The sequence below is a fragment of the Athene noctua genome, chromosome 1 (assembly GCF_965140245.1).
Source record: "Athene noctua chromosome 1, bAthNoc1.hap1.1, whole genome shotgun sequence".
Classification (NCBI taxonomy): domain Eukaryota; kingdom Metazoa; phylum Chordata; class Aves; order Strigiformes; family Strigidae; genus Athene; species Athene noctua.
Genome location: NC_134037.1, coordinates 193117420 through 193142593, shown reverse-complemented (window position 1 = coordinate 193142593; position 25174 = coordinate 193117420). Strand labels below are relative to the sequence as shown.

Sequence of the window (25174 nt, the reverse complement as noted above, 5' to 3'; positions counted from 1 at the left end):
CTGGACTAGACAAAACCCTGAGCAACCTGACCTCAGAGCTGGCCCTGCTTTGAGCAGGAGTTTAGACTAGAAACCTCCTGGAGTCCATTCCAATATGAATTACCTCATGATTATATATTATTAGGACCTGATCCAAAACCAAATCTAATTGTACTGTTCTGGCAAGTCCTGTTTAATATGGTTTAAGTTATTTGTGTGTGCCATTGTTTGCTAACATATGGCACTAAAACAGAAAATGAAAACATTAACAAAATTAATATAAGTCTTAAATATATTTACAGTCTTGTAGTACTTGATTTTTAAATAGATTAAGATTGATTTCTGTATTGTATCTTTCTTCTAGATCTTGTGGTTATAAATTCTGGTTAATTTTCTTTTTCCCCTTCAGCCTTTTAAATCCGAGCAAGCTTATAAGTATAGTTCCAAGGATTATACTATTAAACTGAGTGCATCTGTGATGAAGAATACACTGTAGGCTTAAATAGCTCTGAGTTCTTTGAGTAGTAAATTAGCGTTAATCACACACTTGACATATGATGTGTAGTGAATATTGGGAATAGTCCTGTTGTAGGTTTCATTTTATTTCTTCAGTTCAGTTGGTACCCTTTGAGGGCGATAAATCAGTATGAAATTTGTGACGCTAGTACTGAAAAAGTTACTGCGTACCAGAGGCTTACTGCCTTGCTCTTTAGAGGTCTGACCTTTGATTATAGTAACACAGAAATTAGTACTGAAAGAATCAGTAATGCAGGAGAGGGATGAAGTGAGAATTTTTTACCTTAAAAAAGCTGCTTCAAATAATTGAGAAAGGTCAGTTCTTTTAATGTTAAGTGTAAGCATTTAACCTTTCTTTAAACTCGAAATTTCAAACTAGCTTTGCTGGAGTCTGTGCAAGAGGTTTTGGACCTGTTCTTTGTTCTAGATACAGACCTAAAGGCCTCATGGTGGTAATTTGGACAGTGCTTTATGCAAGTGTTCTACAGTGATTTCTCTATCCAGTTATTGGCATAGATATATAAATCAGTAGAGGCCTAAAGCTATCATTGGTAATGTTGTATCCTGAATTGGGATTTCTCCCTTCGTACACTCATAATGATGTTTTCTGTTATGTTGTTTTGCACTGAAAACTTTTAATGCTGATCAGTGCCAAACATTTTTGCCCTCAGGCATAATTACCAACCTAAAATTTACATTAATAAATTAAACTCTTCCCAGAGATCTGAAAGATAGGAAATTGATTGTCTTTCAAAGGAAGTGAAAATCACATTTCAGCTTTTTGCCAACTATCTTCAGTAGATTTGGAGTCAGGACCTCAGTAAATAAGATACTTGGACATTTCTTCTTCAGTAAAAAATTTATGTTAAAAACAGAGCAGAATTTGAATCAATAGGGGAAATTCTATGTATAAATTGGCTTTTGGGTGGGCTTTTAATGTTTAATTATATTTACAGTTAGATAGTGAGCAGTTAGAACAGATGTCCAAAATGGCACTAATGAAAGACACCATTGATTCTCTGGAAACTGAGATAAAAAGATTGGCAAGAAGGGCACTGGACTCTGAAACTGAGCTGAGACGACAGGAAGCTGAATATGTTTCACTTAGGTAAGTAAAAGTATATAATTGCTTTAATTTGATGAGTAGCATCAGCCTACGTTCATTGGTTTTCATAATTGTTATATAGCTCAAAGGGAAAGGAATTTACAATAGTTGTTCTTATGAGGTATCCTTCTTTTTGGAATGAAATTGTTTTCCTCGGTGCTTATTTACGTGTAAATGTTCTTGGCTTATTGATACTATGATATGCCGAAAACCATCTTCAGTGAAAAAGGAAAATTCACTCTGACTTAGAGTTAGGAGTTTTTTATTAGAAGCTGCAGGGATTGATGTTTTTTGGTAAATTGTGTATGAATTTAATTTTTTTTTCCAGTTTTTATTGTTGTTTTTATAGAGGCAGGCAAACATGCATAAACTAATGAGTGTCATGTGTGGTTAGTTTCAAACATCCTTTTCTTAGTCTTGGAGCTTTTTCATGAAATGAAACAAAACTGAAGCCTTGCATAGGGTTTATGGCCTGCTGTTCAACTGGAGTTCCTAACCATGTTCAGAAGCATGTAGTAGGACTAGACTCAGTTGAAGCCTTTAGGGAAGAAAGCATACGTCAGTGAGTGCAAGATAAAATGGATATTTTACTGACTGGAGGGAAAGAACAAGCACATGTGAAGTTTTATGTGGAGAGATAAGAAGGACTAGATCACAGACTGAACTAAGCTACAGAGTGAACACACTGCAAGAGAAGATACTGTGACTTTTTTCCTCTTGTATTTCCTTAAATTTAATTCAGTTAGGCAAACGCTCTCCTAAACCTGTGTGTACTTACAAGTCCTTACAAGTGACTGGTGTAGTTGATGCATGGGTGTTGTAGGTTTTTTTTGATTGGTGGAAATGTTGGGTGCTAGAGTGCAGTGTTGTGCTGGCCCACAATACCTTTCTAAGGATACTGTGATTTCTAAAATAACATTAACTCCTTTACAAAACCAGTCCTAAGTTATTGCTGCTTTATAATAATTTGTCAGAGTTATGAATGCTGTTCAACTCATGCTTGAGTTGTTCAAGATTAGTTGCTGCTACTAAAATATCTTTTTCTTTCCCCCTCAACCAGGCTAATAGTTCTCTTCAGTTTCAGTTTGAGAATCATTAATATTACTACATGATTTGAATGTATGACTTGGATATAACTTGAAATAGGTCAAGCATTCCAATGTATGTCCCAAGTGATGATTTTTATTTTAATAATTTTTGAGAAGTTTTTATGTCCACTTGTTGTAAAGAATTCTTCTTACTTTCCTCTGATTCTATACAAGAGTATTCAGACTTTAATATCCCAAGATTAAGGTTAACATTAATAAAATAACCCAAATAGTCTAAAATATGCAGAAGAATCTCGCTTTTTCTTTACTCTTGAAATTTTAGTGACATTTCAAAAAGGAAAAAACATTAATATATAAACTTCTGAATTCTCCTGTTTAATGCTTCTGCTTTTCCAGTTTATTGAATGAAAAGACAGAACAGAGTCTTTCAGAGACTCAGCGAAAGCTTGTTAAGAAAAAATATGAAATGCAGCTTGCCCAAGAGAAAATTATGCTTTTGGATGAAAAAATTGGTGAGTGACAGATACAGTTTTTACAATAAAATTCAATAGGCTAACTGTTATATTACCAATTTTTTTCTTTTTTTTTTTTTTTCCTTTTGGGTTGAAAGAAAAAAATCTTTTATTCAAATATACTTTTGTCAGTTTTAACATTTCAAGTGCAAAACATCTGTTTTCTTTCTTTATTGGAAGGTTTTTGTGTTTTAAAATTATGTAATAAATCTCTTGAAAGTAAGTTTCGGTGACATTATATACTGTCAGCTGAACAATGTGTGTTGGTACTGATGCACAGTGTCTGAGCATATCAGTTATATTTATGATCTACTGAGGCAGTGGTAGCACCTCTCAGCATCATAAGATGATGATGATGGAATCAGGAGAACATCCTTTATAGTATATATCTTATATTGTATGTTGCACTTTTTTTATATTATGGGAGTAAAGGAGGTGGATGCAGGAATTATTCCTGTAGTGCCAAGGAATATGTTCTTCATTCCAAAATTACAACTGTATTGTGTTAGAAGTCTTCTATTATTTTCTATAGATGCAGTTGACATAATCATGATGCAGTGCTGCATTTGTGAAGGGAAAAATAAAGCTAACCTACAGCTAATGGCATCTAATATTAGAGCTGCCTTATGCTATTAAAATATCTTGGTTTCTGTTACATACATATTTCAAACTCCTGTTATTTGGATTTATATATTTAATTTGAGATTAAAATTTCACTCAAATAAACATTTAATTCAAAGCGAACTTAATTTTTTTAATGCGTTGGCTAAGGTGTTTAAGCCACTTCTGAGAAGGCTATAGAAAAGGATGTTTTGTTCACATTAAAATCCTTGTATTTTGTTTCAAAAGTTCACTGGTACAGTAAGTAGGAACTTAATGTTTGATAGACATGTCAGTCTACGTATTGTTGCATGCTTTTGATCATTGCCAGGAAATGTGGCCAAATTAAGCATATTTGAAGCTTAAAAGAAAAATTTAAAAATCCATTTGTTAAAGCTGAATAGAAGCTTCAGAATTTGTCATCTGAAGTCTCATATCATCTAACTGAAGCATGTTCCAGTCTAGATTCATTAGGATTTCTCATTACTGTGAGGCAAGTCCAGGCAAAGAATGTTGAAATTAATGTAGACTGACTGTATTGTGCTATTACCCTGTCACCACAGGGGTAACAGTGGAAGATGCTGAAGGAGAGGAACTACAGTGTAGGTGTGGGGAAAGAATGGACAGAAAAGAAAGTTGGGAGGTTTTAAATGCAGGATCGATGAGGAGAGGATACTGAAATTACAGTTTGGATGAGGCAGCATAATCCTAGTGAAACAGGTAGGAAAAGTTAATAAAGAGACAGAAGACAAGTGAAAAATAGGGTTACTGGCTGGATAAGAATTTGCAATGAGGAGGATCTGTTGTCAGAGGAAACCCTAAGTATGAAACAGCGAGATTTGGGAGTCAGTGAATGGAGAAACAGAGTGTGGAGGTGGCGCCAGGGAAAACTGGGGCAATGCAAGAAAATGCCTAAAAAGTAATGAAGTGAGGGGTGGAAGTGAAGAAGGATCCAGAGACATCCAGTGAGGAGACCTGGTGTGAAGTGGTTAAAGACTGGAAACATCCTTAAAACTGAATGACTAGTTCAGAGATTGTGGGTAGGACTTGGAGCTATTGGACATACACCATGACTAGAACCTGCGAGCAGCTGCACACACAGAATATGCAGGACTTGGACAATAAAGCTGAAAGCAGGGGAAAGATTTGAAGTAAAAGGAGATTGAGATGGAAAATGTGGATTTAGGAATTTAGGATTGTTAAGGAAGAGGTCTAGGATGAGAAACGCAGGGCCCTTAAGACACAGGGCTGACCAAAGTGAAGAGAAAGGATGGGCAGCTAAATGGTATCTTCTTGGAGAGATGGAATTGGAGAAGATGGAAAGAAAGTGTGCCCACTAGAGAACCTTTTCCCTTTTGGAGTCTGGAATGAAACTTGCGATTTCCAAGTCTTGCATAACCTTCTCTTGTCAGCAACACAACATAAACTTGGCAAAGTGTCTCTTCCAGTGCTTGTCTGCAGAGAGAAGAGCAGTATAATCCCCCAAAGGTTCATCTTCTATGTCATGTGACACATGATGGGGATCCCAGTTATGCTTTTTGTTTTTCACACAAGTAACTTATTTCAGAGACAAACACTAAGAAGTTGGGAATGGCAGTCTTAAGGTGTCTGTACTACTTAATAAATAAACTCTGGTGGTTTTTTTTTTTTTTAAACTTACACTATCATGTGGTGTTTCTCTATAGGATCCTTGCTGAAACTTTTGCACGGTTTTGTAGGAGTAAATTAGTGTTGTCTAGTGAAGCAACTTATCTGTCAGATCTCCTTAGCTGAAAATACAGTGAATAAAGCAGGTGACTGCAGAAAGTGAAAGCACACACTATTTAAACTGTTAAATATTTTTATGCAGTATTTTATACTATTGCAGTCTGTACATTAGGATTTTAGAGTGGTGCACAACTAAGCTTTTCAGAATTGCTCACTAACTATATATATTATATAGTTCTAGAGTGCCTGATTTGAGACTTTGGATATTAATTTTCAGAAATGTTGAGCACTCACCGCTGTGGCAGCAATCCGTGTTTATTTTTTTGAAAATGTAATACTTTCTATCCTGAAAATTTAGGTCACAGTTTGGACATCCGAAATAATCAGATAGCATTTTCAATTGATCTTTGTGCCTCTATTGCTTCTCTGTAAAATGGTGTAGGATGGCTGAGGTTGGAAGGCACCTCTGAAGCTCATCTTGTCCAGACTCCCTTCTCAAGCAGGGCCACCTCGAGCCAATTGCCCAGGACTGTGTCTAGATGGCTTTTGAATGCCTCCAAGGAAGGAGACTCCGTAACCTCCCTGGGCAACATGTGTCACCCTCATGTAAAAAACCCAAGTGTTTCCTCATGTTCAGCGGGAGACTCCTATGTTTTAATTTGTGCCCATTGCCTCTTGTCCTATCACTGGGTGTCATTCAAAAGATCCTGACTCTGTCCTCTTTGTATCCTTCCTTCAGGTATTTATATACATTTACGAGCCCCTCTGAGCCTTCTCTTCTCCAGGCTAATGAGTCCCAGCTCTCTCAGCTTTTCCTGATCGGAGAGATGCTCCAGTCCCTCAATCATCTTCATGGCCCTTTGCTGGACTCTCTCCACTATGTCCATGTTTCTCTTGTACTGGGGAGCCCAGAACTGGACCCAGCACTCCGGGTGTGTCTCACCAGAGCTTAGTGGAGGGGAAGGATCAACTCCCTTGACCAGCTGGCAATACTTTCCTTAATGCAGTCTCATATACCAATAGCCTTCTTTGCAGCAAGGGCACATTGGTGGCTTGTGTTCAACATGGTGTTCACCAGGATGCCTAGTTTTCCTGCCAAGCTGCTTTTCATCTTGAATACTGGTTCTTGGGGTTTGTTTGTCCCCAGGAGCATCACTTTGCACTTCCTTTTGTTGAACTTCATGAGGTTCCTGTCTGCCCCTTTCTCCAGCCTGTCAAGGTCCCTCTGGATGGCAGCATGACCCTCTGCTGTATCAGCTGCTCTTCCTAGTTTCGCATTATCTGGAAAATTCCTGGCAGTACACTGTGACCCATCATCCAGATCATCAGTGAAGATGTAAAACAGGACTGGATGCAGTATTAACCTCCGGGCCACACCACTAGTTACCAGCCTCCAACTAGGCTTTGTGTCACTGATCACCACCCTGGGCCTGGCTGTTCAGCCAGTCTTCAGTCCACCTCACTGCTCATCCAGAAGTATCGTATGGGAATCTCCAAGGCCTTGTTGAACTCAAAGTAGACAACATCCACTGTTTTTCCCTCATTTACCAGGCCAGTCATTTCATCGTAGAAATTTGTCAAGTGGGTTAACCATGACTTCCCCTGGGTGAAGCCATGATGGATACTACTGATGACTTCCTTGTCCTTAATGTGCCTAGAAATGGTTTCCAGGATTAGTTCCTCCATCAGAATTTTCTTTTGAGCCAGGTTTGAACACTGTCTTAGCAGGTTCCAGAGCCATGCATCAAAAAATACCGGGCAGAAATTTGAGCATCTTTCATCTTGTGTTTTGAAATAAGGAGAAGTTTTGGGGAAAAACCATAATGTGAATATATGCTAAGATGTCCCTGAAAGACTGAGCTACGCATCATTTTACTTTGGATGTTTTATCTCCTGTAGGTGGTTAATAAGTATCATTCAATAAGCCCAACTACTCTGATATTTAAAGAGCAATTTGCAGCCTGCATGGTTTTTATGAGATGTAAGGTTCACTGTAAGAAGGGTTTCTGTGTTTCCCCTCTGCAAATGTAATGTATGTAGATCATATAAGGATTGGTTCTCTGACTGTTTAAAGGTAAATGTAGTGTGTAACACCTTATTAGCTGAATGAAGATAGGGAGAGACATATTTTAAAATTTGATTTTCTAGTTACTAAATTGCTTTTTTCATTATTATCTTTGCAATTTTTAAGTGATGTTGAATTTTATAAATGCATTACTCATTCACTTTTACATGAAGTTCATTTAAATAAATAAAAAAAATAATTTCAGAAAAAACCTGGCTAATATCAGGTTATCAATTTCTTTTATTTCATCAGTCATTGCATACTATAGTCTACATATCGCTTCTATTTTAATTCTGTTTAAGCCTTTGTTGTTATAATACCCAAGAAAGTTATTTTTAATTATCCAAACATTTGCTGTTTAAAGATAGATTTGTTTTGAGCCAGGTAATTTAAGGCCTTGATCTAAGGAAGACTGCGGTTCTATAAGTATTAGTCGGATTATTTATATGTTTCAAAAAGGTACATGCTTCCCTTTCTTGAAGGGAAGCTTTTGCCATGTTCTTTTATGCTGTAGAAGTGCGTCAAAGAATTTTTATTTCAAATGGGCTGAATTAAGAAAAATGAGACCTTTCTGCTTGTGTCCAGATAACTTTTCAAGACAAAGTCTTGTGCAACAAGAGGAGATCTGTGCTTTGAAAGAAACAGTTGCACAACTTGCTAAAGAGAAGGCAACTTTGCAAGACTGTGTGGAAGAAGGAAGAGAGAAGATAGCTGCTTTTGAGGAAAACATGGCATTTAAAGTATGTTCTATCATGTAAACAGGGAAAGGATCTGTTGGGTCATCACACCTATTTTATATTGGTATCTCCAGCAGTGCTTAGTGCTGACCTAGTTCTGCTCCAGTTTCAAGGCAACAATAAAACTCATTTTGACTTCAACAGCAGTAGGATTGAGCAGTGTTGAACATCTCATGTTCGGTGTTTTCTATGGTTTATATTTATCAAGAGGCATCAGTTTATTGCACAAACTATATAATGAAGCTGCTTAGTTCTTAGTTTTGAACCACTGTTTTTTACTTCGGTTTAGGTAATCTGGGTATTTAGGATAAACTAAAGAAGGTGCTTTTAAACTGTTGCAATTGTTAACTCAAGAATTTGCACCAAATTTTAACAAAATCTTAAAGAAAAGATACTGCAGGAGAGGCTGTAATCATTTTGCCATAAGCACTGACTATACATTTTAAAAACTGTAAATTGCAAAGTGGGGTCCATTTTAGAGAAGAGATGGCCGTCTCTCACCTCTCTTGTGTCTCCAGTGGAAGGCATTTCCTTAGCCTATCTATGCTTCTTTTAATATCTGTATCCAAAGACAAGGGAATAAAGTGATATACTTTGTTCTGCCTTCTTTCTGGAAATACAGTGATGGAATTCTCATTTTATCAGTTACAAGCTACCAGATTCTGGTAGTTTACTCATTGTAGAAAAGCTGTGATAACTTACCTAATAGACAGAAGACATAATTTAGTTTTGGGGGTGTGAGCCAAATGCTACCTTTAGAACCACAAAGGATTAAAGAATTTAATTGAAGTTATTATATTCTGCAGAAGATAACAATATTTGTTCCTTTATTTGCCAAATTAGATTATCAGAATTTTCAGCTGTAAACAGTACATGGTGAAACTTGGAAAACCCCAATCCATTTTGCTCTACATAGTTAAATTAACCAGCTAGCTGAATAAAAGGAAAATACAAATAAGATTTTTTATTTTTTTTTTTTTTATACTGAGGAGTGATGAGAGATTTGTTTTAATTTTTTATTTCTTTTTCAGGATAATATAATTTCAGATTTCAAGATTCTGATTTCTGAGTTGGAGCGTTCCACAAAGTAAGGATAAAATGTCAAGATCATTATTAAATTTTGATTAATTTATAACATTAACTCAAAAACTGAATCATGAATGTGCTATTGTATAGTTTTTTTTATTATCACTTTAATATTAAATATTAAAGTGTTACAGTTTTGTTTCATGACTTACAACTTAACCACTGGAAAAGCTATCATTTGTATTAGGTTGCGCAGTATTGTTGTACCTGAAGTATTTGTTGTTTGCTGCATAGAAAATCCACTGAAGCTCTCTGTATCTGTGAGAAAGATATCACCAGTTTGCATCAACAGCTACAAGAAACCAGCAAACAACTTGCACAGGCTGACAAGAACAGAGAATCATTAGCTCAGGAGAATGACAGGTTACAAGAGCATCTTTCTAATATTAAGCAAGAAAATCAGGTATATTTGTACAGAGAACCCTTGAATAAAAAGGCAAATTGTGTATTTTTCAAGTAGTGTATAGAACTGTTGGGCCCTCATCTGAAGTAAATCTGCAAACTATTTTTTAAGCTAATTTTTCAAATTCTACTTATTCCCTTATTGCTCAGCTCACTTGTATAAAGAGGACCTGCTACTCTTACGTAATGGTTTGGATGCTTATCTTGAGGAAGAGCTACTTAATATTTCTCTTTGATCTTCATGTAAAAACACTGTGGCAGTTGTAACTATTGCTTACATGGAAAAGTACTATAAAGGCGGCACTATTTCTTATACTGTGCTGTGACTGGTCCAGAGCACTTACAAGCTTATGAATTTGACTTGCTAATAATTTAACACAGTACATATTTTAATAAGGTTCAAAACTTTATTAATAGTATTGTATTTATGTACATTCCTTTAAAGTGGCTTTTGGATAAAAGATGCTGCAAATACTTGCTTATAATACAAAATTACATTATCTACTGTGTTATTTATCTGTGTGCAGTTACTAGTGAAAGTAGTTAAAATACTTTAAAGTGTCATCTCATGCACACAAAAAGTTCATGCATCAATGTATTTTCCAAGCAGCTAGAAATTAAGCTTAATGCCTGTAGTAGTTCATCACTGTGTAATGTCTGACTTTTCTTATCTTAGTTCAACTTCTTGCCTTCCTTTAGGTTTTCTGATACTTGCTCTTTCTTCTCTGCACTTATTCTACTGTTTAGGATATCTTTGTCTTTGAAAATACTTTCTGCTCACCTGGCTTTCTCTTCTAGAAGTGCTACCCTGTTTTGAAGTAACACATTAACTTCACGTGATTTTAGCTATATGAAAGTTTTGGGGCATTAAGGTTCCCTTTTACATGAAGAAAAGTCGTCCATAAGGAGATTCATCCCATCCCAGTTTTTAAAGTGATTCATTTTACCTCTCTCTCTCCCTTCATTACAGAGGAAGCATAGTTAACTACATTAGATCAGGTGCCTAATTCTGCACTGCAACGCTAAATAACTCTCAAACACACTAACTCTTTAGCGCCCTCTTTGAGTATGCTAGAAAAGGGATCCTAGTAGACTTAAACGCCAGAGGTAGGTAGTAGTGTGACTGGAAACATGGATTACTGAAAGAGTTTGCTTCAAGGAATCACTATTCTGAACCTTCTTTTAGAAGACCAGTTGTTACTGGTGTGGTCAGCTGGTACAAAACAGCCTCCTGTTGCTTCTAGCTACTTTTGAAAGCTTCATGGTTTTCTTTGCAATGCCTGGATGCTTGTAGAAGCAGTTAGAAACAAAGTCTTAGCCTTGTAGGATCAACTACTTTTTAATGGGTTTTCCTCCATAACATGTAATGGTTCCTCTAGGTTCTTCCATTAATTTAGGTGATATTCCAAGTATTTAAAGTAGCATTCCCTTTTCTTCAGTTGCGTTTACTGGAAAACTTGGAAGCTTTCTCAGCAATTCACAGCCTTTTCACAATAGGAATGGGAGTTTCTCCATAGCCAACCTTTCTCACCCACCCCCCCCACCCCCCCCACCCCCACCCCCGGTTCTTGTAGCTGAGTGTTCTCATAGTAATTTTGTAAGGAAGGAAGACTTTCTGAACGGGGCAGTTTAAGACAGCCTCTCTGCAGGTTTTTTCTTCTCTGTTTCGTTTCTCAAGCAGTAGTTGCCAGTGCCTTCTAATACTTGAGGCTTTTTTTCTCCTGATTAGAAGATAACTACTTAATTAGTTAATTCCATTTTTAGCTGTCTTCTGCTTTTTCAGATGTAGGCTTTTAAGAGACTGTAACATGTGAAAAAGAGGGAACTGACTCTTGAGCCTTTTTTCTTAAATGGGGCAGGCTATTTTGTTATGACCACCTAGCTACTAATTAAACCATCTGTCTTAGCTGCTACATTCTTTTATTGTCACTTTCCTTCATTTTAAGAAAATTCAGCATTATTTGTAAGTCAAATAAGGTAAATATTTTTTATGTATGCAAGCTCTTATTTTGAGAAATATAGATGGTTTAGATTGTATATAGCCTTTAAATAAGTAGTTAATAAAGTCATAGTTGCTAGATACATACTAGTTTTTGTAAAGGTGCAAACGGTATACTTCAACTGTATGAAACAAATCTTTCTTTATAGGTACTATATAAAAAAACAGCAAGTTACCAGAATGAGCTTGATGATATGAAGTTGAAAGCCCAGGATTCAAAGGCAGATATTGTCAGGCTGAAGGGTGTACTGAAGTCTAAAGTGAGTAAATGGATTAAACCTGTTAATAAAAGCTGTTGTTTTAACTAAAAATGAAATTTTAACCATATTTCCATGAAAGAATTTGCTTCCTAGCTGAAACTTATTTGTATTCTATTAACATGTTTTTAATACTTTGAACACATTTTCTTAGCTGTTCTTGCAGTACACAAGTGAGGAAGTATATTTCACTGTGGTTTTATATAAATGTGTTTATTAAACTTAAGAATTAAGAATGTGAATAATACAGAGACTTGGGACTCTTTTGTCTTTATTACCATATGGGATTAACAGTAAAAAAATAGTATTTCTGCAATATGTTACTATACCTCATATTTGTAATTTTAATTTAGCCATTTTTAACAGATCTCTTTTGAGCATTAAAATGCAGCCATCTTGTACAAAAAACACTGGTTCCTGAGAAGTCTCTCAATGTTTTGGCTAAATGGCAAAGTTTTGAATGGAAAGAGAATATCCAATACCATGTCATACATGTAAATGTATAGATATCCCTATTTTGTGAAGTTTACTGTAAATTATTAAACAAGCTTTATATGTTAGGAGAGAGAGAATGGCGAGCTTTCGGAGAATTACCACAAAGCCTGTGAACAAGGAGAAAGTTGGGAAGCAAAATGCCATCAAGCAGAAGCAGACTGTAGCTCTGTTAGACTGGCACTGGTCTGTGTGGAGTCTGAGAACCGCAGATTGAAAAAGAAAATGGGGTCCCTTGAAACAGAGGTGGAGCAAGTAAGTTGAAATCATTCTTTCCATAGTTCACCCTTGAAATGGTCTGGTGGTATTTTAAGCCTGCAGCTGTTTAAAATTATGCTTAATGCCACTTCTTTTATCTTAGAGGTAATTTTACAATGAACTGTATGGAGTTCGAGTTTATTTAATTAAACATGACTAGAATTCCACTAGTCACACTTAGAAAAAAAAAATATTTTAAAAAAATAGCATAGTTCAAGGAAAAAAGTTATAAAATGCTCTCATGTTTGAAATGACTGAAGGCATAATGTCACACACAACTCCACAGCATACCTGAAAGATACCTAGAGCTTTGTCACTTGTTACATTCTTGTCCCCGCTTTTCTTGCTTCCAGCTTTTCAACCTTCTTTCCACTACGTTAGGTGTCCTAAAGATCCTCTCCCTGCTTGAGAATCTGAAGAACTTAAAGGGAAGTGCATAGCATGGCTTTGGAAATATGATATGAACACATAAACTATCTTCTGGTTTTGGATTGTTAACAGTTTTTGTTGCAGATCATCTCTGCTTTCTGAATATGACATAGGCTACTGAGGGCTACCCATGCACATTGGATACCCAAGAGGAACTGAACTGCTGCTGTTCAGCAAGTAGATGAGAACTGTAGCAAAACAGCACAGGAAGATTGTGTGGCAGATTTTGACATTTTTAAAATATAATAAAACAGGTACATAGTCCTAGTTTGTCCAACAAGCCTCAAATGGATAGAGATTTCATCCTTCTAATTCTTTCCCACATGCCTGCTATTTAGTATAGGAATAAACAGGCCTCTTCATGAAAACTGTGTCAGCAAATGGAGTCAGAATTCCAGATGTCGTATTCGGGTTCATAGCAGTTATGTGTAAGGCACACATCTAAAACACCTAAGTTTTTATTCAGGAATCTTAATGTGTTTAGCAGTGCTCTGGGTTCCTTGTGCTTTATTTCAGGCAAGACAGAGATAGAATTTATGTGATATGCTCCCCCTACAATCATCTCTTTGGATCTCAATCCTAATAAATCCTTCAAGGAAGTCACAGTGCTTTGTCTCTCCCTTTGCTTTTGTCAAGCTCCCAGACTCATTCTGCTACCCACTGAAAATCAAGTAGTTAAAAGTGACTGGAAACACAAGTGTCACTGGGCAAAGTACGAGCATTTTTCAAAAAGGAAAAACCTAGGTTATGTTAATTATACAAAATTCTGAATGTGTTTAGTTAGAACTGTGGCTGTTGGCCTTCTCTTCAGTGTGACTTCTGAGTTCATGTGTGACAGCGGTATAAATATGACTGACAATATCTCAACATTCACTGATCCTCTACATGCAAGAATACATTTTACTGCTAAAATAAGAGGGTCTAATCTAAAAATGGAATGGGGCCCATGGCAGAATTTTGACCCTTGTTAGCTCCGCAGAAGGAGTAGAGGTTAAAATGTCAGTAGCTGATTTTGCTGCCAAAAGCAAGAACTCTTCTTTTCTAGTTTTTACATACAGGAGTTATTTAAAGAAATAACGTCCAAGTTTATTCCAGAATAAATGACCACTGCTTCTTAAAATTCACCACAATTACATGGAGATATTTTTGCAGGATTTTGGAAGCAGTTTTAAAATCTCTTTACAGTAGAGTTTTGGTTATCTGATACTGCTTTACTGTGGCATTTAACAACAGAAGTGGCATACAAGGCTCAGATTTCTGTCTTAAGCAAGTGTCTTGTGAAAATGGAAGGAGAGCTTCAAAGCATATATTGGGAGAGAATCTCCGTGCTTGCAAACCTCCCATCTACACAAGAACTTTGCATTAAACTAGATGCAGTCAAAGAATGATTAAATCCTCCAAAAGCAGAGAAGGTAGAAAGGGTATGTGAAATATATTAGAAAAATAAGTTTATGTTAACATTATACTTAAGGGATCTAAATCTACTTTGGTATCTAGAATGATCAAAGAAATCCTTATTGATGATTAGTATTTTTTGAGTGTTTAATTTGGCCTCAGAGGGGAGATGCTGTATACTATTTGAAAAGCTCACACTGCTTTGCAAGGTTTCACTACGAATACTCAAAAGTCAGGACTTAAAATTACTGATTGTTTTCTTTAAAGATGTCTTGGATTTTACCTCTAGTCACTAAGTAAGCAGAATATCTAGCGTAGTTTATTAGCAAATAAACTTGTCATGGACTTTAAAATGCTTGGCTGATTTAGGAATTATCAATATCTCTTTAATAGTATTTCTTTAATTTCCCTTGAAGATCAATCTCTATTGATTTTGATTTTTACAAAACCCAGAAAATTAATATTTGACAGGCAAATTTTAAAAAACTCAGCTTGGATAAACTCTGAAAAATTGTTCATACATACTGAGATTATTCAGGTATTTTCCATATGATTCTATCACTTTTCTGTTAGTTCTCATTGATCCCAGACTTTCTTTTTTATTTTTCTCTTTTTTTTTTTTTAAATAAAAAAAAAAGGTTACCATAATAGACAACCAGTAAGCTAAACAAACATACGTCTAAAACTTTAAAATCTTTGTTTAGCTGCAGAGCAAGTGTGCCTCATTTCATTCTGAAACAGAGCTGCTGAGAAAACAACTGGGAAATGAAAGAGCGTCTATGAAAAACTTGGAATCTTTGACTGTGTCCAGTCATGAGAAAGAATTTCAGTCACAGAGAGAAAATCAAGAAAAAGACTCTGAAATTCAGTTTCTCAAGGAACAGCATTCTTTAGCAGAAAATAAACTGTGAGTAAATGACTATGATAATATTACAGGTGTTATCATTCTTCCCAAGTGTATATACTCAAAGATGATTTTATATCAAGCTGCATTTTCAAATGGCCAATGTACTTTGGTCACCTTAATGGCAGAAGATAGCAAAAACCTGCTTCTGATTCCTCAGCTATACTGTAATAGACTTTTCTGGGTAGTGTTACATTTTACTCAACAGATAATTCTTAATTTCAATTGCATGGAATAGCTGCCTTTTTGACTTTGGATAATTGTATTTGGTAACATACTTGGAGGATTATAGTTGCTATCTAATTAAAGTGTATGGACTTTACAGTGCTGTGCAGAGTCAAGATCTTACTCAACTAAGAAATAGAGCAGCTGAGCTACAGTTGGAACTGTGTATCGCCAAAAGACAGCTGGGGACTGAGCACTTTGAAAGGCAAGTATATGCCTTTGTATTGAGCTTCCTGCATCTAACTGGGGTGAAATACAATACAGTACTAAGACTCAGACTGGTTAGTAGGATAAACAGCAAATTTTGGGTTTGCTCTGCTGTACATCTCCTGTGTGTTCAGAGGCTATACATGTCACTGACTTCAGACTGTGTAGCTTTATACATGTTGTGTAAATTAGGTCCCCTTTATAGCCAATGGAACAAGACAGTGAGATAAACTGCCCTATGGAATTGCCTGGTTTAGGATGGTTAGGATCACTTTCCTGAAGGTGCTTGTCTGTCTTCACTCACTTATAGTGATGCCTGTCTTGATCTATAGTGACAGTCTAGCTGACTAGTTGGCTAGAAAAGTGATTTATAGAGTACTAAGTTCTGCGATATGAATGGCTACCTTTTGGTTACACCTGTGCTCCAGGTCAGAGCATTGACTTGAGGGGTCCGCACAACCGTCCATAAAGTTTGATTGTTAGTAGACACTCTGGAATTACTTTAGCCTGTACCAGCCTGCATTCTCCCAGGTACTACTTGGGGCACAGGAGGTACTAGGCATAGTTCCCAAATGGCAGTATGGCCAAAGTAAATTTTTTTTTCTCTTGTGGGAAGAGTTTAACAATATGTACAAGTTGTTTCATGTGATTTGGCCACAGTAACAGAGAACAGTCCCTAGACTGCTTCATGAGTTAGTTTATCTACTTAGTTTTCTTATCTGTGAAACAACAGCACTTCTCTATTTCATGGATGTATTGAGGATAAAATACTACCATGTCAGGCATTATTTTGGGTATTTAAGAAGGGTGGCTAAAAGAAGCAGAGTGATGTGATTATAGCACAGGCTTGAGAATCAGATGTCTTGTTTAATTGTAGTAAATTACTTTGTTTATAACTTTGTTCTCTCATAAGTAAGGATGAGGGTTTTGGAGGGAGCACCTCTATATCTAATGCTAGGTCTTTCACACATGGATTTCTTAAATGTCTCAGTGTATGTTTCAAATTGGATTCTCCTTTACCCTGAAGTCGTGGCAAAAACATCTAAATTTTTGTGTTAGCCGTGTGAGTCAATTTAAAAGGTGGCACATTTGTGCTTCTTCAGCTGCATAGAATGAGACAGACTGTACTAATACAGGAGTCCAAGTTTTAAAAGAAATGTGACCTTCTTCAGACTGTTGTTTCTCTACTTCCCCTATGTGAGTGCATCCATCTCATGGTGTATGGATGCTCCCTGGTAGGGATTGCAAGTGTTTCTTCTTGAAGTGTTCATTGGCAGAAAGCTGAATCAGCCTCTATACTTAATCTCTTCTTCTGGTTAAGGGTAATTTGTTACTCACGTGATTGTTTATAGTTGCAATATCAACACTTAGTTTACAGTTGGATAGCAAAATACTAGAGTGAGCCTATACTGAGGCAAAGATCTTCAGTTTTCATTCCTGAAGGGAATTTCTCTTCTACTTCAGGAGAGTTACAAACATATTACCTGAATTGTTTTGGAAAAAAACAAATCTAGGTTCCATTATGCAGTCTGTAAGCCAGCTGCAAAAACTGTATGCAGAAATCTTAGATAGCAAAGACTGAAATGTTCTCATATAAAAATATGAGGCTGTCATTCGATTTAGCTGTCTTTGAAAGGCTAGAGCTTTTTTCTTTTTTCAGCTTTTTCATAAAACAGTGTCCCTTCAGTGTCCTGCAAAGGTTACAGGAATTCTATTTCTTTTCTGTTTTTCCTTGGAAAGTCATGACTTACAAGAGCAGGTATCTGTCTCTCTTGCTTGCAGAGAAAGGGATTAAAGCTTCAGGCCGGCTTCTTACAGCCAATCTATTTTTCTGGTAGTGGCAAGTGAAAATGAGAAAATTAGCCAGAGAGAAAAAATACTATCATTAAAGTCAGTATCATGATAGTATATAATGGAATCAGCAGATGTGAGTACTGACTGGATTTTTTTGTTGTTAGTTTAAAGAAGAGGGTAGTTGATATCCTTGTTTTAACTCTGACTTAGCTAGTCGATTGATTTACTGCCTTGGTGTGGAATGAAATAATGCCTGAAATTAGGAGGTGGAAGTGCCCATGCTGTCAGGCCTTGAATGAGCACCAACACAGTGATACCAGGAGGCTTAATCCATTTGTCTGGGTTTTTCTTTACCAGTCAGGAAAAGCACCTTCCCATCACTCCCATCCTCCTGACTGCAGAAGCAGTTTGTACTCATTGGAAACAACAGATTTGATTTAGTGTCCTGTTGGCTGTGGTTACCAAGCGCAGGGACTGACTGTCAGGTACCCCTGGACAGCTTCAAGTGCATGACTTGCACATCTCTTTATCCCTTTCAGTTTCTTGACCCTCCTTTTGCTGCCTTTGCACCTCCCTTTCTCTGCCCCAGTCTCCTCTCAAATAAAAAACTTGCCCATAGCTACTTTTCCTCACTGGTCACAGTTTTGCTACATTCGTACTCAGACTTGGTATTCTCCATGGTGATGTTACCTGTGAGAGGTGCAAGCAGCTGCACTCTCACTTCCCACCATTGCCAGCACCATCTTGACCATTAAACACAATACAGTATGTGCATAGTAAAGCCTTAAAAGCAATAATGCTAATAAGACTAGCAGTCAATGGAGATAAAGGCTGGTTCCGTAGTATTTATGGTGCATATGATACCTCCCCAGGCACAAGGTTGTGGGATGTTGGTAGCTACATTGTGGAAGACTGTTACTGTCTCACTGGGCTCCTGCTGCTCGAGCAAGCCCTTTTCTTGCCTGTAGATTGAGCTCCATGAGCTGATGCTGAATCTGACTACTCTCCTGAAGGTTTTGGTGATCTGTTTCAGTGGTCCGCTCCATAGGTAGGCCTATGGTATCGGCCAAGTGGGATCGGTTTCAGTTCAATACCATATAGGCAGTCCTTTCTCTACCTTCATCTGCAAGGTTTTGGGCAACTTGGAGTCCTTTTTTCCAGCCTGGGTCAGTGCTACCTCCCAAAACACCCATTCATTTATAATGAACTATTGTCCAGGTTTTACTGGGGTTATACATTGAAACTCAGGGGTTGTTGTAGCCACCCTTTCTAGTAGTTTCCAAATCCAACCCAGACTAGATTCTTCTGTAAACAACTGGCAGCCTGAAACCAGGATCCCAGATGAGTATGTACCTCAAAAATTTTCCAGTGTATTATCCAGTCCCACATACTTCCTCCCAATACACCCGGATGCAAAAGTTATGGATTGATCCAGTATCCAGGCCCTAGCCCTTGCAGTCAAAATGACTAGACTACCATTTTACAACTTTCCCACTGGTATCTCTTAAATATCCATCCCTTAAATATCTATCAGTTTCAGCACACTTCAGGTAGATTCTAGTTTACTGGCCTTGCCAACTCAAACAGCACAAGAATACCACAGTCAACACTGTTCTTACTAAAATCAGTAATGAAAGTGATTGTCTTTATGTTGCAGACCTGTGAATTAGGCTCTTCCTTCCTGGAGAGTTTTACAATTTTTAGAGTTTAACCTGCAGCAACCATGGTTAGCTTGTCTTTTAAGGAAAATAGAGACAATGGATATGTAGACCTAAATCTGAGTAAGGGAGTACTACAGAGAGAGTCACTAATCTGTCTTTCAGACAAGTATGTGATGAACACCACATATCCTTTTAAAATAAAATAAAAAAGCTGACAATCTGAAAGAGAAAAAAAAAAAAGAGATGATAATGACTATGAAATAATTTTGATCATTTTGTAAAAGTGCTTATAAGCCTCACTGTAAAATAATGTTTATTTAGAGAATGTGCTGTACAGGAGCTTCGACACCAGAATTGTACAATCTCATGTCAGTTAAGCTCTACTTTAAGAACATCATCACCTGAACATCCCCATCATCAACCTCCTGATTGGTCTTTGGATTGGTCCCTGGAAGGGTAAGTGGTTCAACAACATTTAAGTTCTAAACACTGGGGGCTGGGCCGGGGGGGGTGTGGGGGTGTGTGTGTGTAGTAAAATACAAGGATGAACTCTGATATTTCTTGTTGAAATATTGACTGAATTCCATGGAATTACACTGTGCCAAGAAAAGTTACAAGAAGGTTCAGGACCACAATCTTTTGATGATACTCCTTTTATTTTGTTTTATTGAACTGTATCAAAACTGTATGGTTAATAGCAACTACTTGCACTGGGATGCTATAGTCATAAATTCTTAAAACAGTAATAGAGATAATGCTACAGAATATCTCGACTTGCCACCATTTTCTGCAGGTGTAGATGTAAATATTTTCATCTTTCCTACATATAAGTTTTTAACAGTGCAGCCTTTCTTCTTCTAGTAGTTTTCAGAATAATTTTTATTCTTTCTATATGTGCATTTTTTTACAAGATACATAAAGGCATTCTAAAAGTCGTTGAATACTTGTAACCCTGAGGAGGAACAAGCTCAGCTTTGCTTTTAACAAACAGTGAAATGAAGCCTCCACAATATGCAGCTGCTCCCCTGTCAGTTTCAGTCTCAGCTTGGCTTCATATTTGGTAGCCGCATGCTTGTTGCATCACACTGTTTTGGTAGATTGATGGCAGCACACATTAAAAAACCCAAACAACACAAAACCAAAAAAAAGCCAGTTGAGGGGGAAAAAGACCCATTTCATGACTTGCAGGAAATAGTTTCTGCTTTTGAGATGGTTATGTACTTCCAAGATTAATTTTGTTAACTAGGATTATTACCTTTCACATCTGATTAATCTTTGTTAACAAAGGCTCCTCTAAGTACACAGGTCCTAAGAATATGAGACAAGTTTCCCTGGGCCAGTGAGCTGGTTCTGGTGCCCTTTGTAGGAAAACACAGCTGTGCAAGGCAGTGATTTTGTAGCTATTCCCAGTCCTTGATAGCAAGTACAGGGAATCTTCATTCCGCTGATAGAACTTCCTTAGTCTGAGTATAGTGTAGCTCTTAAATTTGTTGAAAAAAGCATTGTATCATTTGGAATGGTTTAATTTACTTTTAATTACCATAACACTTTCTTCTATTTTTGATTATGTATAAAGAAGAGGGGTCAATCCATGTAGTCATGACACTGATACTAACAATTATGGTGCTTTTCCTATTTGTATCATGCCCTTTTCAGGGTGATAGAATTTCTTTCTAATTAGTAAACTTCTGGCTAAATACCAGATCAAGACTAATCTTCTACAAACTAGATCATGAATTCAACTCCTTTCTTGTTTGCTTTTTGGGTTTTGGGGTTTTTTTTGTTTGGTTGAGGTTTCTTCCGCCTGACTGGCTTATGTGGCATGATCTGCTTTGGCACATTCCTAGGGAACAATGAGTTTAAGTAAGGACCAAAAATGAAGTATGTGAGCCAGGTATACATACTTCATTTGCTTAAAATCTTTAGCTGGTTTAAGCTAAATCTTTCTCAATGTAGCTTTTGAGTACAAATTAACTCATTTTTTTTCCTGCTTGATTATTTTCCATTTTTGGGTGCTCAAGACACTAATATAATTTATAACTTTTTTCCTCATCCATACTCTTTTGGCTAAGTGGGAAGAACTAGAGTTGCTCCAGACTTAGCTACTTATTTATTTATATTAAAAGGTTTGGGATTATTTTCATTAAAAAACCCTGTGCTATAAAACCTGAAACTTTGGCAGTCTGTGCTATGTTTCAAAAGCTTAACTTGAAAGAATTTATCAGGTTTGTGTAGTGTAGTGATACAGTGGTGAATAAAATAGCCTGTTCGATAAGGCTCTCCTGAGAGCAGATATCCAGATCTGGATCTCTCTGCTTTGTATGGGTGGTTTACATTTGATTTATCTATCTCTGGGTGAGTGCTTTAATGTCCACAGTACTGAAGTTCTTGATAAATTTAATGTCAAGAACTTAAGAGTCTGTATCAAGAAAAAGATGGAATAGTAGAAGTATCTGAAATATTTATGAATGATGAAATCATTTCCCTCCCAGCTAACTCTAGAAAGATTCAGAAAAATTCTTTGAGACCAGAATGAAAGAAAAAAAAACAATGTAAAATATGGCCTGAGTAAAAGCAAAATATTAATGCAGATAACACAGACTTCTAAAGACTTAAAACAGATGCATGGGGAATTGTTGAAACAAGTCTGGGTATAAGTTCCTGTTAGATTTAAAGCAGAGTACTACTAGAAATAGTCCTCCAGGAGGTGAAATAACATTTTCAATTGCTTGAAGACAAGTTACCAGGGTTTAAAAAAGCTACTGTAGAAACAACTACTCGTTGATAGAGAGGTTTCTTCCACAGCTAATGTCAGACTCTGCAATACATGAAGTATAATGAGATGGCAGTGCTGGAATCACCATTAATACCCTTCCTCCTCTCCAGTGTTTTGGTGCTATTTTAGCAGCCAGATTGTGATGGGAGATGAGGCAGACAGTCACCTTTTTATTTTATTGAGAATGTGATAACAGGAGTAAATTGGACAGTAACTTATTCTTACATCTTTTGTCTTTATTGCACCAGACTCCTTGTTTCAGTAAAGTGGAAAGGATGTGCCTTGTAGTTAGTCCTGCAGACCTAGTGGGAAAGACCTTTTCTATCTGACCGTCTTAAGTGATAGGAGCCCAAAGCTTGCCTTTCACCTCAAAGAGAATTATAGCATTTTTATACAATAAAATCTAATCATTCAAATGATCTGGATTGACTGTTGAAGAGACTGGGAAGCCTGTTCAAAGTGCTTTCAGAATCAAAACTTAAAATTTTGCACATGGAAACATCAAAATGTGTTTCTGTATTCGCTGAACATGAAACAAATTAAATTTCTTTTTCTTTCTAGGAATTCTTGTGTCAAGGACTTGTAATGTTATATTCACAATGGCTTGTGGAGACCATGCACACCATCTGGAGAGTTAGAGTTCAAGTTTAATGCTCATTTAATCATCGCTTTTCCCTGCTGAATGCTAAGTTTCATTAAAGCCATTTCACAAATGCTTGCACGGGTTTTTCCTCATGCTTAATGTTGTCCAGTGGGAAGAAATCAGTCAGGATAGCTTCTTCTCCCACCCCTCTCCCAGCTCTTGTATTAGTGTGAGATGGCCCATCACGGTAAACAGAAAGCCCAAGTTCCATTGACTTTACTGAAAGTCTGCTTTTGTTTTAAAAGTCTGCATAATTTTAAAAGGTTACTGATATAACTGAAAAAAAGGAAAGAGAACAACAATAACTTTATGGGGGGGGGGGGAATTTCAATATTCAGGTGTTATGATTTGGATGTATTTTTGCTGAACTATGGAAGTATTATGCTTGAGAGAATGCTGTGTCATCTCAAGATAGGAAGAGTTTTGGGTTTCCCCCCCCCCGCCCCTCCCTCTTCAAACATCACTTATTAATTTGGATAAATAAGATAGTAATGCCAGCAGATACTGGTGTTTAGATATCCATCTGTGAAGATATATATTATTTTGTAGGTTTCCATATATACTGCAGGTGTGTTCAACTTCTAAGAATTTTATTAAAACTGCACAAAGTTTCAATTTAAGAGTTCTTTAATATGAGTGAGTACTGTTTGGTGGTAGGTATTGGCACTTAAACTTGTTCAGAATTTCTGCACTTTATGTTAGAACATTTGTTTATGTTCTAGATTCTTGCCCTTTAAATGCAAGAAAAAAAAGTAGAATTCTCTCCTATAAATCAACTGGGAAATCTATCCTTTTGTATTTGGAAATAGAGAAGTAATTCCTGTTTAATTCATTTAAATTATCAATTTAAAAAAATAGATTCATCCTTCTTGCTGTCTTCATAAAAGAATTTTAAAACACATCTCCAGTTTATTTTTGAAAGAAAATGCGCTTTGGTCATGGTAATGATTTAAACATACCTCTTGCACGTTCGTTCCTTCATATGAATTCGGTTTGTGATAACCTGACTACTAAACATTAACATTCATATTTGAGTAATGATTAAAGACAGCATAACCCATTTGAATGCTTCTGACTGCCTTTTATAACCAGTTGATATGAGCTGTAGGTATGATTCTATGTTGCTTTTTAGGAACAGGTAGCTTTAAAAAAACTGTAAAAGTATTTTGATGAATAAAGTGGGGTTTTTTTAAAAAAAGAGTAAAATATAAATATATACCAATAACATAAATTCTAGAATTATCTTCCATAAGAGCAACAATATTTTTCAGTACAGGTGACTTGATTTTAATTTGTAGGTCCTGATTCTTCATTCTTCATTTGGCGGATAGCCACAGAAGTAATTTCAGCAATTGCCAGTGTTAATGGAACTACTTGCAAGTAATAAAGATTGTAGAATCAGACATAGTAATATTAACCATTTCCACATTATGCAGTTATTAAAAGGCATATTGTATACTTTTCCCAGGTGAGAGGAGATCATCTCATCATCCCAGAAGATGAGAATGTGGTTTGTTGTTTTGCGATCATATTGCCATATTGATTTTTTTAGAAGATGATCACAAAAAAGTTTGAGAAATGTGACCTTAGTCTACAAAACTAATATCATATCATTTAGAATATGAGAATGAGAGGTTAGTTAAAGATAAGATAGATAAAACAGTTCTTTTTTGGAGTGGATATATCGTGCAGAGGCCCATGTCCTAACATGTAATTGTAATAATGATAGCTTTTCCATATAAGATATATCAAGATGTAATAAACTTACTTCTTTTAGAGTACTCTGATAAAGTAATAGCCTTTATTATTAGGGTTAGTCTTTGTTTAGAAAATGTTACAGAAAGGAGAACTTTGTTTTTCTGCTGGCAAACTGCAAGGAGATCATCAGGTCATGGATGGGGCCAAAGGAACTTCTGTCAATGATGATGTGATACAGACTTCAACTGACTTCTGACTTCTGACTGAATTAATTGCTATGTAATTACTGATGGTTTTAAAAAAAAAAAAGCAAACAAAAAAACCAAACACCACCAAAAAGCATTCAAGTGAGTGTATTCAGAGAGCAACATCACTGTAGTGGCAACCCCCCTACATTTGACCTAACACAGTCAGGCACTGACAGAAAGAAAAAAAGAAAAAATGGCATTTGCAAGTATTAATTTTTAGTTTAACAGAACAGCTGCTTGTTGGCCATGTCTGTAGCAATAGCCCAAGTGGACATGCACAGTGTTTGTTGGTTGGAAATTGTATGTACTGTTTCAACAGTACATTCTGAAAACCTTCAGACCATTGCTGAATAGGTAACTTTACTCTGAGCTCATTATCGATCTTTACTTAAGGTTGAAGCAAAGTTCTTTACTTTTGGTTCCAAACTCT

At 36.5% G+C, this 25174-nt stretch overlaps 1 protein-coding gene across 1 annotated transcript in view; it reads left to right on the top strand.

Moving 5' to 3' along the window:
* Positions 1-22942, top strand: part of TSGA10 (testis specific 10) — a 32712-nt gene extending 9770 nt beyond the window's left edge. Inside the window, exons 8-18 of the mRNA XM_074901108.1 lie at positions 1452-1603; positions 3046-3161; positions 8119-8273; positions 9302-9357; positions 9591-9759; positions 11907-12017; positions 12576-12761; positions 15293-15495; positions 15818-15922; positions 19701-19835; positions 22717-22942. Of these exons, the coding sequence (XP_074757209.1) occupies positions 1452-1603; positions 3046-3161; positions 8119-8273; positions 9302-9357; positions 9591-9759; positions 11907-12017; positions 12576-12761; positions 15293-15495; positions 15818-15922; positions 19701-19835; positions 22717-22741 (1413 nt within the window). The 3' untranslated portion in view covers positions 22742-22942. The remainder of the gene's footprint in view (positions 1-1451; positions 1604-3045; positions 3162-8118; positions 8274-9301; positions 9358-9590; positions 9760-11906; positions 12018-12575; positions 12762-15292; positions 15496-15817; positions 15923-19700; positions 19836-22716) is intronic.
* The last annotated feature ends 2232 nt before the right edge of the window (positions 22943-25174 follow it).